Genomic DNA, 19,708 nt, shown 5'->3' on the forward strand with positions numbered 1-19,708 from the left:
TATATATTACACACTTAAAACTATAGGAATACGTCCATTAAAATAGATTACTCATAAAACAATACTGTTGTCTTAAAAACTGTATGTGAGCTTAATACCCCACTTACATCAATGGATAGATCATCCAGACAAAAAGTCAATAAAGAAATAGTAGACTTAAATGAAAAACTGGACGAGATGGACCTAGTAGACATATACAGAGCACTCCATCCAAAAACAGTTGACTACACATTCTTCTCAAGCACGCGTGGAACATTCTCAAGGATAGACCGTATGTTGGGAAACAAAGCAAGCCTCAATAAATTTAACAAGATTGAAATCATAACAAGCATCTTTTCAGACCATAGTGCTATGAAACTAGAAATGAACCACGAAAAAAAAACTGGGAAAGTGACAAAAATGTGGAGATTAAACAACACGCTACTGAACAACCAATGGATCACTGATGAAATTAAAGGAGAAATCAAAAACTATCTGGAAACAAACGAAAATGAAAATATGCCATACCAAACCATATGGGATGCAGCAAAAGCGGTCCTGAGAGGGAAACTCATAGCGATACAAGCCCACCTTAACAAACAAGAAAAAGCCCAAATAAGCAACCTTAAATTACACCTAACAGAACTAGAAAAAGAAGAACAAACAAAGCCCAAAGTCAGCAGAAGGAGAGAAATAATAAAAATCAGAGCAGAAATAAATGAAATTGAGACCAAAAAAACAGTAGAAAGGATTAATGAAACAAAGAGTTGGTTCTTTGAGAAGATAAACAAAATCGACAAACCTTTAGCCAGGCTTACTAAGAAAAAAAGAGAAAAGGCTCAAGCAAATAAAATTAGAAATGAAAGAGGAGAAATTACAACGGATACCACGGAAATACAGAGGATTATGACAGAATACTATTACAAATTATATGCCAGCAAATTGGGCAATCTAAAAGAAATGGATAAATTCCTAGACTCATACAACCTCCCAAAACTGAACCAAGAGGAAATGGAGAATCTGAATAGACAAATCACAAGTAAAGAGATTGAAATAGTAATCAAAAACCTCCCAAAAAATAAAAGTCCAGAACCAGATGGCTTCTCCGGTGAATTTTACCAAACATTCAAAGAAGATTTAATACCCATCCTTCTCAAACTATTCCAAAAAATAGAGGAAGATGGAACACTTCCTAAATCATTCTACGAGGCCAACATCACCCTGATACCAAAGCCAGACAAAGACAATACAAAGAAGGAACATTACAGGCCAATATCGCTGATGAACATAGATGCAAAAATCCTCAACAAAATATTGGCAAACCGAATACAACAATACATTAAAAAGATCAGACACCATGATCAAGTGGGATTTATACCAGGGACGCAGGGATGGTTCAACATCCACAAATCAATCAATGTGATACATCACATCAACAAAACAAAGAATAAAAACCACATGGTCATCTCACTAGACACAGAGAAGGCATTTGACAAGATACAATATCCATTTATGATAAAAACTCTCAACAAAATGGGAATAGAAGGAAAGTACCTCAACATAATAAAGGCTATTTATGACAAACCCACAGCCAGCATCATACTCAACAGGGAAAGACTGAAAGCCATTCCTCTGAGAACAGGAATGAGGCAGGGCTGCCCACTCTCACCACTCCTGTTCAACATAGTACTGGAGGTTTTGGCCAGAGCAATTAGGCAAGAAAAAGGAATAAAAGGAATCCAAATAGGTAACGAAGAAGTGAAACTCTCACTATTTGCAGATGACGTGATTTTATATATAGAAAACCCTAAAGAATCCGTTGGAAAACTATTAGAAATAATCAACAACTACAGCAAAGTCGCAGGGTACAAAATCACTTGCATTTCTGTATGCTAATAATGAGCTAACAGAAAGAGAGCTCAAAAAGATAATACCATTTACAATTGCATCAAAAAGAATAAAATACCTAGGAATAAATCTTACCAAGGAGGTGAAAGACCTATGCAATGAGAACTACAAGACATTATTGGAAGAAATCGATGATGACATAAAGAAATGGAAAGATATCCCATGCACGTGGATTGGAAGAATAAACATAGTTAAAATGTCTATATTACCTAAAGCAATCTACAGATTCAATGCAATCCCAATCAGAATCCCAATGACATTCTTCATAGAAATAGTAAAAGAATACTAAAATTCATAGGGGGCAACAAAAGGCCCTGAATAGCTAAAGCAATCCTAAGAAAAAAGAACAAAGCTGGAGGCATCACAATCCCTGACTTCAAAACATACTAGAAAGCAATAGTAATCAAAACAGCATGGTACTGGTATAAAAACAGACACACAGATCAATGGAACAGAATTGAAAGCCCAGAAATAAAACCACACATATACAGACAGCTAATTTTTCACAAAGGAGCTAAGACCATACAATGGAGAAAGGAAAGTCTCTTCAATAAATGGTGTTGGGAAAACTGGACAGCCACATGCAAAAGAATGAAAGTGGACCATCTGCTATCGCCATTCACAAAAATTAACTCAAAATGGATCAAAGACCTGAAGGTGAGACCTGAAACTATAAAACTCATAGAAGAAAATATAGGCAACACACTATTTGACATTGGTCATAAAGGAATCTTTTTGGATGACGTGCCTACCCAGACTAGGGAAACTAAAGAAAAAATAAACAAGTGAGACTTTATCAGATTAAAGAGCTTCTACAAGACAAACGAAACCAGAATCAACATGAACAGTCAACCCACCAGCTGGGAGAGAATATTTGCAAAACATACATCTGACAAGGGGTTGATCTCCATAATATATAAAGAACTCACACAACTGAACAACAAAACAACCTGATCAAAAAATGGGCAGAGGAAATGAACAGATATTTCTCCAAAGAAGATAAACAGATGGCCAATAGGCACATGAAAAGATGTTCAACATCATTAATAATCAGGGAAATGCAAATCAAAACTACACTAAGATATCACCTCATGCCCGTTAGAATGGCTATAATCACCAAGACAAAAAAAAAACACAAATGTTGGAGAGGATGTGGAGAAACAGGAACCCTCATACACAGCTGGTGGGAATGCAAACTGGTGCAGCCTCTATGGAAAATGGTATGGGGATTCCTCAAAGAATTAAAAATAGAGATGCCCTATGACCCAGCCATCCCACTACTGGGAATCTATCCAACGCACCTGAAATCAACAATCCAAAGAGGCTTATGCACCCCTATGTTCATTGCAGCATTATTCACCATAGCCAAGAAGCAACCTAAGTGTCCCTCGACTGACGACTGGATCAAGAAGATGTGGTATATATATACAATGGAATACTACTCAGCCATAAAAAAAGACAAAATCGTCCCATTTGCAACAACATGGATGGGCCTGGAGGGTATTATGTTAAGTGAAGTAAGCCAGAAAGAGAAAGACAAACACTGTATGATCTCACTCATATGTGGAATATAAACCAACACATGGACAAAGAAAACTGTACTGTGGTTACCAGGGGCAATGGGGGTGGGGAGTGGGCACAAAGGGTGAAGGGAGACATATATATGGTGATGGACAAACAAAAATGTGCAACCCAAAATTTCACAATGTTAAAAACTATTAAAACATCAGTAAAAAAAAAAACAACTGTATGTGAGGAGAGGTTTGTATAATAATGATTGACCCTAAACCAGTTACTGAATAGCTGTGATTTAAATTGAGTGAAGCCGTAGCTTTAAAAGCCATGCTATTGAAGTGGGCCCATCTGCAGTCTATCTTAATGACGTTTCAGTGTTGCTATTGTCATACTGAATGGTGTCATCTTTTAAATTCACAAACTACCGTTTGAGCAGATTTGAAGCAGAAATTGCATGTGGATTCCTTAATTACATTTTGAAAAATGTATTCATAATTGACATTTATCTATTCTGAATATCATGTGAGCTTTTGTATCTCAAGTTATCTTTAAGTAAACCGAAGTTATTAAAATAAAAGAGAGGTACAGAATATAATTTGATAATCGGTTTGAAGAAAGTGTTGTGTCGGTGTGAAAAGATATCTGCTATTTAGCCATTAGATTTCAAAGTGATAAAAATTTTTTGCCTTAAGAATGAAATAGAGAAATTCTTAGAGTAATATATTGTGATTTTCCTTTTCAGTTGAAAAAATACTGAAAAAGTTTTTTCACCAGAGGTAAATGTTTCTCTAATATGTTTTTTATATTAGATTCTTAATTTTATTTTATAATTTAAAAAATGTACAGTTTAAGTGTATAGTTTTTATTATTGCTCTTATAACTGTAGGATTCATTCATTCATTAGAGAAATATCCATTGAGCACCTACTGTCTGCCAGGTATGGTCCTAAGCGCTGGGGCTACGGCAGTGAACTAAACAAGGCTCTACTGGAACCTACTTTGTAGTGAGGATAAAGACAACAAATAAGTGAATAAACATCTAATATGCGAGATGGTGATAAGTGCTATAAAAAAAAATTAAGAGGGTCAGGCATCTAGAGAATGGTGAGGTATCTCATTTATATAGATCAGTCAGTGAAAACCATTTTGACAATTTAACAATGTATTGACTTTAATATGGATTGATCTTTTATAAATAATTACCCTAGGAAATACTTCTCATCAAAGATTGATAAATTTTTGAGCAAAACAATTTTATATTGTTTAGCAAAAGTTGATGGGACAGAAGAAAAAAATGTTATTTAAGTAAATGCTGAATTTCATGCCATCAAAGCATTAATGCTTAAGCTTACTGCATATTTTTTACAGAGAAAGTATTTGGCCCAAGAATTCACTTAAAGCTGGGAAATATTTCTGTAAACCCCCTTCTAACGTTGGGGCTATAACAAGCAACTATAGCAGTAGATAATTTTTGAACATGTTTTGTTAGAATGAAGATTTTTCCCCAAAGTAGCTATGCTTGTGCATGCTTAACCTTCAGCAGAATTATTATGTAGAGACCTAGCTATAAAAGATTTTTAGCAAATTCTGCCTTTGAAGAGTATTTACCAGCTTTGCTTGCTTAACTTCCCTCTGTTTGTCAGCATTTCCCTTGTGGAAATATTCAATTTGACATGTAAAATTTTTGTAGCAATACTGACCTTTTATTTTTCAACTCTTTTATTTAAATATTCTACTTTATTATAACTTTTATTTTATCCTCTAGGTTCTAATCTGTTTTTCTTTGATTATTCTTGCGAGAAGGTAATAGAATGTATTGACAGATTTTTAAAGGTCTAGATCTTTATTAATTCTATCATTTTATTTCTTAATTCTTTAGTTTTTCCTCTAATCTTTATTATTTCATGACTCCTTTTAGAAGGCTGATTTGATTTTTGATTTGAGTAGACTGCTTAGTGCATATCTTTTCTCTCCTTTTTAAATAATCAGTGCGTTTAGAAAGTTATCAATCTTACAATAGAGGAAGTATCCCTCCTACTATGACTATCCAAGCCGTCCACTGTGCTTAGGTGCCATTCCTTTTCCTTTTATCAAAGTCTTCACTTTTTTGCTCCAGTGCTTCCTTCTGCAATCATCAATCTGTCCTTTCTGCTGGATCATTCTCATCATTCTAATATGTTCCATATTTTTAAAAATCAACAATCAAGTAAGCAAAACAAATCCATTGCCTTGATCCCTCAACTCCTTCAGCTACAGTCCCATTCCACAGCCTCACTATTCAGCAGAATTTTCTGAAGGAGTTGTCTGTACATGTTCTCTTTTATTTCTCATTTTCCTTTACATCTTCAACCCAGTACAGTCTGGCTTTGAACCCCATCCCTTTACTGAAACTGCTCCTATCTGATTTGGTAAAATTTTTGTGTTGCCAACTCCAGTGGACTTTTTTTTTTCCTGGCCTCTTATTTGATATAGTGACATGCCTTTTGCCTTGAAACAACATTATCCCTTGACTTGCCTGACACCGATACCTTGCTGATTTTCCTCTACTTCATTAGTTGTTCCTTCTCAGTCTCCTTTGGTGGCTTCTCCACTACTGGACTTCTATCTATTAGAGTTCTTTGGAGCTTGGATCTGAGCTCCAGGAACACTTATCCAACTATCTGACATTTCCACTTTGATGTCCCAAAAGTACATCTAATTTAACATAATTATAAATGCACACCAATTTTAAGAATAACTAATGAGGAAGTGTGGTAAAATGACTGGATATAAGATAAATGTACTCAATACTTTTATTATAATGGTAATAACCATGTAGAAATGAAACTAGGAAAAAGTTACTACATTTACAACAGTGACAAAAAAAAGAAAAGAAAAGAACACAATAAAAAATTAATAAGAAAGGCACAGGACCTATAGTTAAAAGATTTTAAAACCTTATTGATGAGCATGAGATCTGAACAAACTAAAAAACATATATGGTTGACCTTAATATCATAAAATGCCAATCATCTCAAAATTAATAAACAAATTTAATGCACTTCCAATTATAATCTCAATAGGGTTAGGGCTGTTTGTTGAGGAGAGGATTGGATAATATTTTAAATATATATAGAAGAGTAAATATCCAAAATTAGCTTTTAAAAATATTTTAGAAGGAGATATGTGGAGATGGGAACTTGCTTTAACAAATATTAAACATATTATAAATATACTATAATTAAAACAGTGTAATATTGGCATAAAAAATAGACAGTGGAACAGAATAAGCTTCCTGAAATTGATCTTTGTGTATATGGGGAGCCAATTCATAATAAAAATAATACCTCAATTTAGTGGGAAAAGGATGGTTTATATTAAAATTAAGTTGATAATAGAGGGCTCATATTAGAAATATAAAGAGCTCCTACAAATCAAGAAAATAAAGACAGACCCAGTTTAATAGGAAAAAAGAGCAAGAGACCTAAACAAAAGACCTTTCACAAAGAGGATATCCAAATGACCAAAAAACATGAAAAGTTACTCAGCCATGATAATAATCAGAGAAATGTAAAGAAACCAAATGGAATACCGCTACACACTTGTCAACATGCCTGAAATTAAAGACTGACAATACCAGTGTTGGCTGCATGTGGAGTAACTGGAATTCTCATATGCTGCGTGTAGGAGTCTAAATTGGTAACAACAATCAAAGCTGAACATGAGCATATCTTATGATCTAGCAGTTTCATTTGTGGGTCTATATATATAACAGGAATGCATGTACATGTACGCCGGACAACAGGTATAAGAATGTTCGTAGCAACATTATTTGCAAAAGTCTAAAACTAGAAACAACTCAAATGTCTGTCAACAATAGAATGGATTTTGATGATTGTATATTATACAGTGGAATACTATATAGCCATAAAAACCAACTGTCAGCTGCTATAGACATCAATACAGATTAATTTCAAAACAATGGTGAAAAAAAGAGTACATTTATATGAAGTTCAAAAGCAGATAAAATTAATTGATGCAAAGGATAATAGTTACCTCTGAGAAGGGGCATGAGGCAGACTTCTTGAGTGCTGGTAATATTTCTTTTCTTAACCTGGGTGGGTTCATATTGTGATAACTCATTGAGCTCTCCACTTCTAATTTGCACACTTTTCTAATGTGTGTCAAACTTTAACTTTAAAATGTTTTTAAACGTGCAGGCACTAGTAGCTATTCGTTTGGGAAATAGAAAAAAATATTTGCAAAACAAGGCAGATTAAGAGTTAATATCTATAATATACAAAGAGCTTCTAGTTAGTGCTAAGGAAAAGACAAACAGCCCAAGAGAAAAATAGGCAAAGAGTATAAATGGGTAGTTCAGAAAATTCTGAGTCAATATGGTCAATTAACCTGTGAAAATATGCTCAAGCTCAGTAGTCATCTGTGGTTGGGAGAGCTATAATACTCATTGTTCACTGCTGGGCCTATGAAAATAGACAAGAAGGGTACGCTCACTTCGCTTTTGAAAATGTGAATCTTAGGAAAGTAAACTATTCAAATTTAAAATACATATACCTTCAACCCAGCAATTGCATTTCTGGGAATAAATTCCATAGACATAAAAGCCTCCCAAGGATGTTTATTTCAATATTCTTTTAATAGCATAGAACAAAAACAAAAACCTGAAATCAACCTGAATGCCCATTAGCAAGGAGATAGTTTAATAAATTGTGTTTTATGATTTTGAAATATTATGCAACTGTTAAAAAGATCATTATTAGTTTATATTTCCATGTGTGTGTATAAAATTAGGTGGAAAAAGCAAAATGCCAAAAAGATGTATACAATATGATCCCTCTTTTATAACACAATAACAAAAACTCCTGTATATGTGTATATAAGTTTGCATATGATTTTATGAACATGGAGAAAACTGTGAAAGGCTATACACCAAGCTGTCAGCATTGATTACTGGGTAGAATGAGTGGAGGGGGATTGACAAAATAAAGGTCTTAGTGAAAAAACTATGCAATATCAGTCCACTGATACAAAAGGTGGTTGTGGTTTTTTTTATATATATATGCATATGTATGTATGCATGTAACTAAACCCATAATCACAACAGCGATGGTTAAATGCTGCTACTTGGGCTTTGTCAACCCAAGATCCTGGTATCCCTTTAAATTAAAATCAAGGAGCCTATTTCAGTGGCTGATCTTTCATCTGCATCTCTAGCTTACTCACAACAGCTACTACATTAAAGAGAGAGATATTTAATATATATCTCAATATCTTGGTGAAAAGGGTCTTTCGGCCCTCTTGGGAGTGCAGGCATGGTTTAACATTTTAACATTTACATCTCCTTAAGTCTTTGGATTTCTTCTCTATATTATATTGAGAAATATCTGGCATCTTAGTGGCCTTTAATGAAGTCCACTCTTGAATTCAGGCTTCAATTAATCAACCAAACAACAAAAACAATCAAAATCACTTCTAGCCACTAGAGCTAGCACATTGTAACTAGAATCTCTGATAATTGCTCTCACATTGATAGATTGAATCCAATTTAAAATTATATTTATATAAAATTGTATTTATCAGAATTTATTCTTCATTTGTAATGTTCATTTAATTATCCCTTTGTCTGCCAGAGTGTAAGTTTAAAACCTCTTGAAAGAAAGGTCTGTTTGTTATTTATCTTTCTGTCTCTTGTGGTGCCTTGTACATATAAATGCTTGGTAAATACTTATTTGAGTGAAGACAGTGATGGCAAGATCATTATGAACTACCACTGTGGCAGTTCATCATTGTGTGGGTCTGTACTATGCATTGCAAGATGTTTACCAACTCTGGCCCCTGCTCACTCAATGCCTATAGCACTCTATGGTCATTCTAACCACTAAAAATCCACCCCACCCCTCACCCCCACAACTTGCAGAAGCCTTCTTGGGGTATGGGAGTGGAAGGTTGGTGCTACTCTTGTTGAGAAGCACAGGCTAGAGTAATTAGAGAAATATTTCTAAGGGTGGTAGTGGCTGTGCTAAACCTTGAAGGATGAGTAGGATTTTAAAACCAGAGAAACTGGAACACAAACAGCATATAAAAGAGGGAGTAACATAATGTAGACTCTGTCTTAACTGATGAAGCAGTGTGTCTGTGTTGGAAAATAGAAATAAATTTAGATCAGTAGAGTGGAGTTAGAAGAGAGTTGATAAGAAGGAGTCTGACAGAGGTGAGAGGAGAGGGAAAAGTCATTTCACTCTTTAATGCTCCTGCATACTACTGCCAAATTAATTTCCTAAAACATTGCCCTGTTAGCTGTCCACTTAATATTGCCTGCTAGTCTTTACATCTTTGCCTTTGCTCAAGGCGTTTTATCTCATCCTTTTCATCTGACTTTCTCTTACTACTCCTTATAATTAATTAGGTATGCCTGGCTGGCTGATCAAATTGTTATTTCCCCCTCTTTCTTTGTCAGTGTGCTCACATCATGCTTTTTAAAATATCTTTCTTCCTTTATAAAATCTATCATCATTCTGCCTACACAACTTCTTACTGTTCTTAGAAGCTTTCTCCCTAATGAAACTGACCCATACGACTCTACACCATCCTGTTATCTCCTTTCTCTTTCTTATAGTATTCATGGTTTGTCCTACGGTATTTAGCACAAAATTGTATATGGCTTTTTGTGCCTCTCATTCTTGTTTCTCTAAATAATTTTTATTCTCCTAAGGAGCTGCATGAGGTTAAGATATATGTCTCAATATTTTTGTGAGCCTCCAAGGCAGCTTTTTTTTTTGGTCAGTTGATAATAGGCATTCTCTTTTGAGTGAAATATTTGATATAGCATTAGATATTGAGCACCCTGAAAACTCAGTCTGTATTTGCAGATCACAAAATGTTAATATTGCAGCATTATAATGTTTCTTATATTTAAATTATCAATTTTTTTTGCTTCAATAGCTAGACATAATTATTTTTGAGGATGGGAACCAAGATGTATTTATCTGTGTCCCCCACAATGTCTAGTAGAGTGTCTTGCTCACACTAGCTACTGAATATTTTACAATGTGATTGCATTTAATTGATTTTTATTTGCTTTGTCAGTTTGCCTTAACTCTAACCATGTTCAGACCATTGTTTTGTTTTGCTAACAACAGAGGGCACCATTAGAAATAGGCCTATCCTAGTCCTTGGTAGCTTTCTTGAGCAACACTTTCCTTTTTGTAAGTAGTGTCATAGAAATTTGGATATTATACTAAATCGAAGTAGCCCAGTCCTAATTATGGAGCAATATTGGCTTCAGGTAATTTAGTTGAAAAAGACTAAGTACTGTCATATTTTGATCCTTTTTAGTTTTTAAACTTTTTCTTCTCCTTATTCTTCTCATTATCCTTTGCTCAAATGAAATCTTACCCAGGATCTTACTATATTAATTAAATGTACTCCTTTCCTGAAGGGAGAAGATAGAAGTGGAAAGCAACAAACAGAAGCCTCAGCTTTGTACTCCTCCTTCCTCCTCATCCCCCATCCAAAGAGCACAGCTTGAAAATCACTATAACTCATCCAATTAAAAAATGCGTTTTAAACAACTATTGTTTTGTAATATCTCATTTAGAAACTTAGTATAAAAATAGAAACATTTTAGTTTTACAGTGATTTTTAAGTACAAAGGAAAATGCTCTGGAATAAATGTCTTGTTTCAGCAATAAAAGAGTTAATGTACTAAGCAGCAGAGACTGAGATACTGCAAAGGATAGTGCTTTCTGTCTCTGTCATTTGTGGTTTAAAAAAAGGGGGTGGTGTTCTGCATTTGAAAGGAGTTTAATGAATGCTGTCAGTGTTTGTGAGAGCTAATGGTCAGTATGGGAAAGGAGAGCGGGGGAAGTGGTCTAGCTGCTTCAGGATAGGTGGATGAGAGTTTGCTCTGATTGAATGGAATGTTCCACCGTGTTTCATCTTTATTCATTATCCTTTGTTCTTTATAATCTGGTATATTGGTATAAAAGTAAATGTAGATATATATGTGAATGTGATTTATTTTCCTTTCAATCTGTTTATTGTGTACAGCAGGGCATATACTTGTCTTGGTTGGATGCACAAATCTGTGTGCAGTGCTTTTTGCCCGTTGCCTAGACGATCACTTGGTTTCTCTGAGGATGTCTGGTTCTCGTAAAGAGTTTGATGTGAAGCAGATTTTGAAAATCAGATGGAGGTGGTTTGGCCATCAAGCATCATCTCCTAATTCTACAGTTGACAGCCAGCAGGGAGAATTTTGGAATCGAGGACAGACTGGAGCAAACGGTGGGAGAAAGTTTTTAGATCCATGTAGCCTACAATTGCCTTTGGCTTCAATTGGTTACCGAAGGTCCAGCCAACTGGATTTTCAGAATTCACCTTTTTGGCCAATGGCATCCACCTCTGAAGTCCCTGCATTTGAGTTTACAGCAGAAGATTGTGGCGGTGCACATTGGCTGGATAGACCAGAAGTGGATGATGGCACTAGTGAAGAAGAAAATGAATCTGATTCCAGTTCATGCAGGTTGATTATTTTCTTACTGTTAGAAATGGGGTGTGGGTGTATATTCTCTATAATGTTTTAAAATAATTTAGTATTATTATTTAAAATCTATGAATATATATATCATCTACATACATACATATATATATCTACATACATATACATATAATATGTTGGTATGCATATGTGGTACTTTTGCTAGAATTTTTGGAAATATTGTAATATTAAATTCTGTTAAATTATAAAGACAACAAATAACATTCATTTTGAAATATCTTTTGTTCTGTATATAGATCTGGCTCTGCCTTGAAAATAATATATAGTAGCAATTTTATGCATCATTGCCTTGCAGTTTGCTTCATTCGTTTAACCTTTATAGTCAGCAAAACTATAGCAGACATTTCTATAGTATAAAATTTTTAATGACATTTTAGTTTGCAACAGATTATAGAGTCATTTTTAAATTCTAATGAAAATGAAAGATTTTACAAGAAGACGCACATTGTAGTTGTCAATATTTTTTTTACACCATTGTAGTTGTCAATAATGTTTTTCTTATGGTTATTTCTCTTTGTCCTGTCTGTGTTACAGCTCTCCAGATTAATACAGAGAGTACAGTAACATGTCTCTTTCTAAGATGACAGCTACTAATTTCTGTTACCTTCACTTCACTGAAAATTATGCTATTTAGGGAAATGAAGGACATTCCTTCAGGAGAGTTAAGGGAACTTAGAGGGACTGGATGCAGTCAACTGGTGAAAAGGGGACAAGAAGAAGGGAAAATTAGTTTGGGGAGAGAAAGAAAGAATCGGTAATTTCATAATGACTTTATCCATCTTCACCCTTGGAACCTGGCTTTATCTTTGAAATGGATTTTCTTATTCATCAGTTTAAACTACGATAGCACATTGTATAACAAGTTAGAGAATGAAAGTCATCTTTCTGATTCATCTACACTTGAAAATATTACAAAATATTTAAAGGCACAAATAGCTTATTATTTGTCTAGCTTATCATTTGTCTAGTTTGATTGCTGGATTCTTTTTCTTTTAAAATTTCTTTGCAGGTTTTAGTAACACTTGTAATTTGTATTTTGGTTATTATTAATATAGGCATCCTAAGAGATGGAGACAAAATGAGTTCATATATTCAAGTATATCTTACTGGGGATATTTACCACCTTCTCCTTTTCTAACCTTCAGAACATGGAATTCTGAACTGTGGTGTTGGAGTAATAATAAATATAGACCAGTCATCTATAATCATTTGTGTAGTGGAGAAAGGGGAATATCTTTACATAGGTAACTAGTGTATTTAATTTAAAAATTTTCAAATTAGTTCATGACTTGGCATTATCTTAAGGGAATAGGAGCCACTGATAATTTTAACGTGGAGATTAATTGAGTTAATGGTTTCATTATTTTCTTTGGAGACTTGTTACCATAAGGAGAATAATTTATATAGTAAAAGGTTCAGGGTTTATCATTTTTGTGGGAAACCAAAGAGTACTCATCTTTCCATTTGAAAATCAATACAATGTATCAAGAATATTTTAATAAAGTTATAAAAACAAAACATTTATTTACTAGCATAAGTTATAAAAATCTTAACATATATCTACTACCTGGAGAGATTATATATATATGAGTATAAAATTTATATACATGTATATTCTTGGAAAGGTTATACACGCATTGGTCGCTATAATTTACTTCCTTACACAAAGGTAGTTTGCATAGCTAATGATTACTGAAATTAAGTTAATCTATTCTTTGGTATCCATATTCAAATATCATCTTGGCGGGATATTCATTATGAAAGAAAAAGATAGCCTTTTTTTTGACTGAGAGGTTGCTATGTGCATACTTCAAGATGTAAAATGGATATTTTTATTTATAGGCGATCTAAAATTAAGGAAATGATATTTTTAAAAATCTAAAATAAATGTAGCCATTTTATAAATGCTAATCAAGATTAAGAAGGTAAATAATAAGATAGGAGTAAACAGTTGACATCTGCAGTGACCAAACTATTCCTAAAATATTATTTCAAAGAGAAAATGTACTTAAAGAAAATGTCTCTGATTTTTAGATATAAGAGGGGAAATGTGTCCAAGCAATTTAATATTCCTGATGGTTTGAAATTTCTATCTTAACATCTTTTTGCAAAAAAGGGAAAAACAAACATTATAGATTTTAGAAATGTCATTTGTGTGTGTATACTTTTACTTCTTCATTTTTTTCTAGATTAAATGTATCTAATTCTCACATCTTCTTTCAATCCTCCAGCTCTGAGTCTTTGATCTTTGTCATAAATGATACATTTATTTGCCCTCTACTTTTTGATTAAGTGAGCAGTCTCTCTAGGTGGTTGCCCTTCTACTGTAAGCAAATCAAAAACTATCACTGTTAATGTCAAAAGAAGCTATGCTGACATTCATCAGATTTTTGTATGTAACTTGAAAACAGTTGTTTTTCTTATGTAAAATCTGCAAATAAAATAGTATTTATAATAAATAGTATACTCAAATAAACTTTATTTGAGTATACTACAGATATCTTAAAATATGAAGGACATAATGGGGAAATACATATGATATATAGAGAATTTTTTACTTAAGCGTTCGTAATATTTACATAGATCTCAGAACTTAGACTGAAACTTTGAGTTATTAGAAAAAGAAGACAGCTGAGTGGTTTTACATACACAGAATCATAACACCTACAGTGGGTCTGTACAATTTAAAGCAGAAGTGAAGAGGCATCATATGTTGCTAATATGTTTGATCACTTGTATTCTAGCTGGGAGAAATGTCTGCCTGAGCCTTAGCCTTCTGGTAATTTCTGCTGCCACACATCTAGGTTATTTAAAAGTTTCTCATCTTTTAACTTTGATCTTGGGTCTGTAGCTCGCCACTTTTTCTCTATGAGAATGGTCTAAGTTATTACTTTGGTATTTAAATACAAACTTTTGTTTTTTTACGCTATGAGGAATTTTAGACCCCAAGTAACAGAATTGTCACCTTTTATGTGAGCAGTAGGTTCCTAAGACCTTAATTCAGGATGATTCTTACCAAGGCCAGCAAGGTTTACATGGTGGCCCACATGTGACTGTAGTATAAACACAGTTTACACTTGCGTTGATTTGCCAGCTTTGAAATTATGTAATTTTTGATATGTTGGGGGAAATTTCATTATTTCAAACTTTGTTTATAAAGTTAGAGTTTAATATTTTATATGTAAGACTATATTCAAAAATAATAATAGCTCCTTCTGACTGGATGCTTACCATATGTGAGGCACTGTTCTAGCATTTTAGTATATTAACTCATTTAGTCCTTCACAGCAAATTTCTGAGTTAGAAAGCTACTGTGATCATTCTAATTTTACAGAAGGAGGCCAGTGAGGCACAGAAGGGTAAGTAACTTGCTCAAAGTTAGTAAGTAAAATAAACTGCATTTTAAAAAAGTAAACTTTCTATTTTTACATCAGTTTTAGATTCACAGGAAAATTACAAATGTAGTATAGTGAATTCCTATATACTCCACACCTCGTTTCCCCTATTATTAATATCTTACATTAGTGTGGTGCATCTATTACTATTAATGAACCAGTATTGATACATTATTAACTAAAGTCCATACTTTATTCAGATTTTTAAAATTTCTACCTGATATCCTTTTTCTGTTGAAGGATCCTATCTGGGATACCGCGTTACATTTAGTCATCATGTCTGTTTAGGCTCCTCTGGGCTGAGACGGTTTCTCAGACTTCACTTGTTTTGATGACCTTGGCAGTTTGGGGAGTACTGGTCAGGTGTTTTGTAGAATGTCTGACTCAATTGGGATTTGTCTTGATGTTTTTCTCGTGATTAGACTGGGGTTATGAGTTTGGGGGAGGAAGACCACAAAAATAAAGTGCCCTTTTCATCACGTCATATCAAGGATACGTCAGCCTGACTTACCACTGTTGATATTGACCTTGATCACTTAGAAAGAGCTGCATTTTGAACCCAAACGGTTAAGATGTAGATTTCGTCGTCAGATACCAGTAGGCAGTTCTCCATGACCATTCGTGTAATCACTGAGTTCAACTTGGATTTACATAATAGTTAATGATTCATTCTAACCAGTTTCACGTTCTCTCCTCAGCTAATTTTCTTAGCCTAGTTCTTGAAAATAAACCTGGCTGGCTTACAGGTATAATCTCTTGACATGGCCACAACTCTTTATCCACAGTTACCTGAACCATCTTATTGGTTACTTGCTACTCTGTTTTAACTGCAGATATCCTTGAACTCTTCTATTCCTTGTTCCGTTGATTTGCTGTTCTTTGACTCATCTTGAAGGCATTTAGTTCCCTCTCCTCTCCCAGCAAGAGATTATCTTCATAGTACCACCTTTTCTCAAGTGCTGTCTCCTTTTTCTTGACTCTCTTTATGTTGTCTATACATCTCCTTGTTTGAACCAGTCTATTAATTCTAGTTCAGTTTGAAATTAAAATATTCCACAATTCCATATGAAAAAAGTTGTTTCCAGAGATGACAAAGAAGTTCACCTATAATGTACTTGTATCTGAGAAGTATATATTGCATTGTCCTCCCTCACGTATATATGCCCAAGTCATATCATGGATTCCCTTGATATAAGCTATGGAACCTCTCCCCAGAAAACAGTGTGTGTGTGTTAAATATTTTTGTATATAGTTCAAGGAGTTCATGAACCCCCTAAAGCCTCCCTGTGTGCTATATCAATCAGAGTTCTTAGTTTTTGTTTTTGTTTTTTCAGAGTTCTTAGTTTTAAGCAGCTGAAATTGGCTGATTTAAACAGAGTAGGAATTTATTGGAATCATATTAGTTCCTAGAACTGCTGGGAATGCTGAAAAATCAGCTTATGAAAAGGGATAGGTACTACATTTGGACAACTGGCCTTTATAACTCTTTTTTAAGGCAGAAGCAGCTGTCTTTATGTCACTTATTGCATCTGTTTTATTTTTATCCATTTAGAACTGGATAGTGAAGCTTTATATCTTTAGAATTAGATATATTAGGCATGAAAACAATGACACACACATACCACATATACACTCATATGCACAAAGCCATAAAATTTGGTCAGTAAACTTTAGGAAGTATACTAGTAGGGAATAGACTAAGATGATAAAGAGATGCAGAAATACAGTGGCTAAAATAAGATAGAAGTTTATTTATCAACTAACAAATGGGCAAGTGTTCCAGGGCAGGTAGGTAGCTCTGCTTCACAAGTTCACTCAGAGACCCAGATTCCTTCCCCATTGTTACTCCATCCTGTAGGGTGTTAGCCTATCTTTATGATCAAAGCTTACTCAGCTCCCCTTCTGCATTCTAGCCTGTAGGAAGGACCAAAGAAAGAAAAGGGAGGACATTAAGCAAATAACACAGGTTGCATATATCAGTTCTGCTCACATTCCATTGTTGAAAACTTAGTCACATGGCCATGACTAGTTGCAAGGGAGGCTTAGAAATGTAGTCTCTACCTGAGTAGCCATGTGTCCAGCTAAAACTCATTACTGTGGCAGAAGTAAAGAATGGTTTTGGCATCACGATCAACAGGGTGCAAGATGTGAAGACAGTTGAATAGAACTCTTGAGAATTCTTTGGATCTAATTTTTTAAATTAATTTTTTTTTCTGTTACATAATATTTTACCATAGAGACATCAGAAAATAGAGATAAGCAAAAATGGAAATATAAAAATCACTAATTACCCTGCCATCCCAAAATAATAATCGTTAAAAATTTGGGAAAGTGTCCTTCCAATATATTTTCTATACATACATAATAAAAATATATGTCTTTAGAGTAAAAATCTGAATCTTATTGTACCTACTGTTTTGTAACCTGCTTTTTTGCCCTAATGTAAATACTAAAATTAGGACTCTCTTGTTTGCAAAAGACAGAAGCCCAACTCAATCCCACTTAAGCAAAAACTAGAAGTTTTTGGTTCACATAAGTACATAGAAAGTTCAAGGATAGAGCCTAGCTTTAGACATGGCGGGATCCAGCTACTTAACCCCAGAAATCTGTTTTTCTCCCTCTCTAGATTCTGTTTTCCTTTATGATAGTATTGTCTCAGCAGGCTCTCAGTGTGGTAGCAAAAAAGCCACTAGCAGCTCCAAGTTTACTTTTTATCAGTTTAGCAACCTCAATGGAAAGGAAGTAACTCTTTTCCAAGAGTTCCAAAAAACGTCTTGAAATCGACTCTCATTGGCCTTGTTTGGGTCATGTGTCCACTGAAACCAATCATTATTGCCAGGAGATATGATACTCTTTTTGGCCAGGCCCCAGTCCCTTGCTCACCTCTGCCCAGGGGGAAGATTCAACTCCGCCCAAGTCATGTGGACTGAAGTGGGGAATGTGTGGTTTCCCAAAAGGTAGAGATGGGTCTGTTACCATAAGAAGAAATCTTGGATAGGCAAAGACAATTAATGTCCACTAAAACAGCTTTCCATATCATTAAATGTTCCCTTATATCTTTTAAAATGGCAGGTCATTCTCCCATGTACAGATATACCTTTTGTTTATTTAACCAATATTCTTTTTTAATTTCACTTTTTTTTAAATTTTTATTTATTTATTTTTTCCCCCAAAGCCCCAGTAGATAGTTGTATGTCATAGCTGCACATCCTTCTAGTTGCTGCATGTGGGACGCAGCCTCAGCATGGCCGGACAAGCGGTGCGTCAGTGCGTGCCCGGGATCCGAACCCTGGCCGCCAGCGGCGGAGAGCGCGCACTTAACCACTAAGCCATGGGGCCGGCCCTATTTAACCAATATTCTATTTGTTTGGAATTTAGATTGTTTCCAATATTTTCCTGTCATAAACCCTCCCTGTAGCTAGATCTCTGTACATACAGATGATTGTTTCCTTTGGATAAAGTCCCAAGGGTTTGCACATTTTTAGGGTTTTTGATTTGTGTTCTCAAAGTCATTTCAGGAACATTCCTACTGTTTTAATTCTCACCAGCATTATGTGAGAGTGCCTGCTGGCCCTTCCCCTTCACACTGGTTATGATTTAAGAAAATTTGATTTTTATAAACAACATTTAACTCTCTTCACCCCAGATATTCTGGCCACAGTACCAGTGAAAAAACCCTGAAATTCCAAAGTCAAAAAAATATTTGTCTTGAGAAGGGAGAAAGTGAAGGTATTCTTTTTTTTATCATTTCTTGTCATTTCTTTATACACTTGCCTTTTCCTCTCTTTAAAGGGGACGACCCCAACTCCTCTTCCTCCTCACTCATCTAAACTCTGTGACATATTTCAAATGTCACCTGCTACTTGTTGCTTTTCCAAATTCTAGCCCATATTGATCTTTCCTTTCTCTATATTTCAATATAGCAATTATACTCCAATTGGGGATGTACAAGATGACCTGTTGGAAAAATGGTAAAAAATATATATATACATGTAAATATTAAAACTTCTATTTATATTTTATCTTTTAAATCTCTATTTTTTCTGTGTTTTATAGTATAAATAATAATTGTACAATGGTATCTATATCTTTTATAAATTATTAAATATCCATATAATTGGGCATATGCTTAAAAGTATACTGACATGGGTATGCATAAAAAAATTTAGAGACTGCTAGCCTATACTAAGCAATTTACATTCTTATTTTACATTTGTGATTTTGAATTTTGTAAAAGATGACAAAAGATTCATGATATAGTAATTTGCACTTTTGCAAAAGCATGAATTCTGAATGCCAGAACCTATGAGGCGGGTGGCTAGGAATAAATCACTTATCTAGGGAGTGAGCCAAAC

At 34.4% G+C, this 19,708-nt stretch overlaps 1 protein-coding gene across 6 annotated transcripts in view; it reads left to right on the forward strand.

Annotated features, from left to right (window-relative positions):
- The window catches only part of KLHL5 (kelch like family member 5), a 79,245-nt gene that overhangs the window by 14,511 nt on the left and 45,026 nt on the right, over positions 1-19,708 (forward strand). For 3 of the 6 annotated variants that reach the window (XM_087434196.1, XM_087434195.1, XM_004418980.3), the window contains one exon: positions 11,451-11,922. The exons of 2 other annotated variants lie outside the window; for them this stretch is intronic. In XM_087434196.1, the coding sequence (XP_087290322.1) occupies positions 11,540-11,922 (383 nt within the window). In that variant the 5' untranslated portion in view covers positions 11,451-11,539. Of the gene's footprint in view, positions 1-11,450; positions 11,923-13,103; positions 13,203-19,708 lie in introns of all 6 variants that reach the window. One more of the 6 variants, XM_087434199.1, reaches the window with a different exon arrangement.

This window comes from Ceratotherium simum, chromosome 8, assembly GCF_057802395.1.
Source record: "Ceratotherium simum simum isolate JZ-2026a chromosome 8, ASM5780239v1, whole genome shotgun sequence".
Lineage (NCBI taxonomy): Eukaryota > Metazoa > Chordata > Mammalia > Perissodactyla > Rhinocerotidae > Ceratotherium > Ceratotherium simum.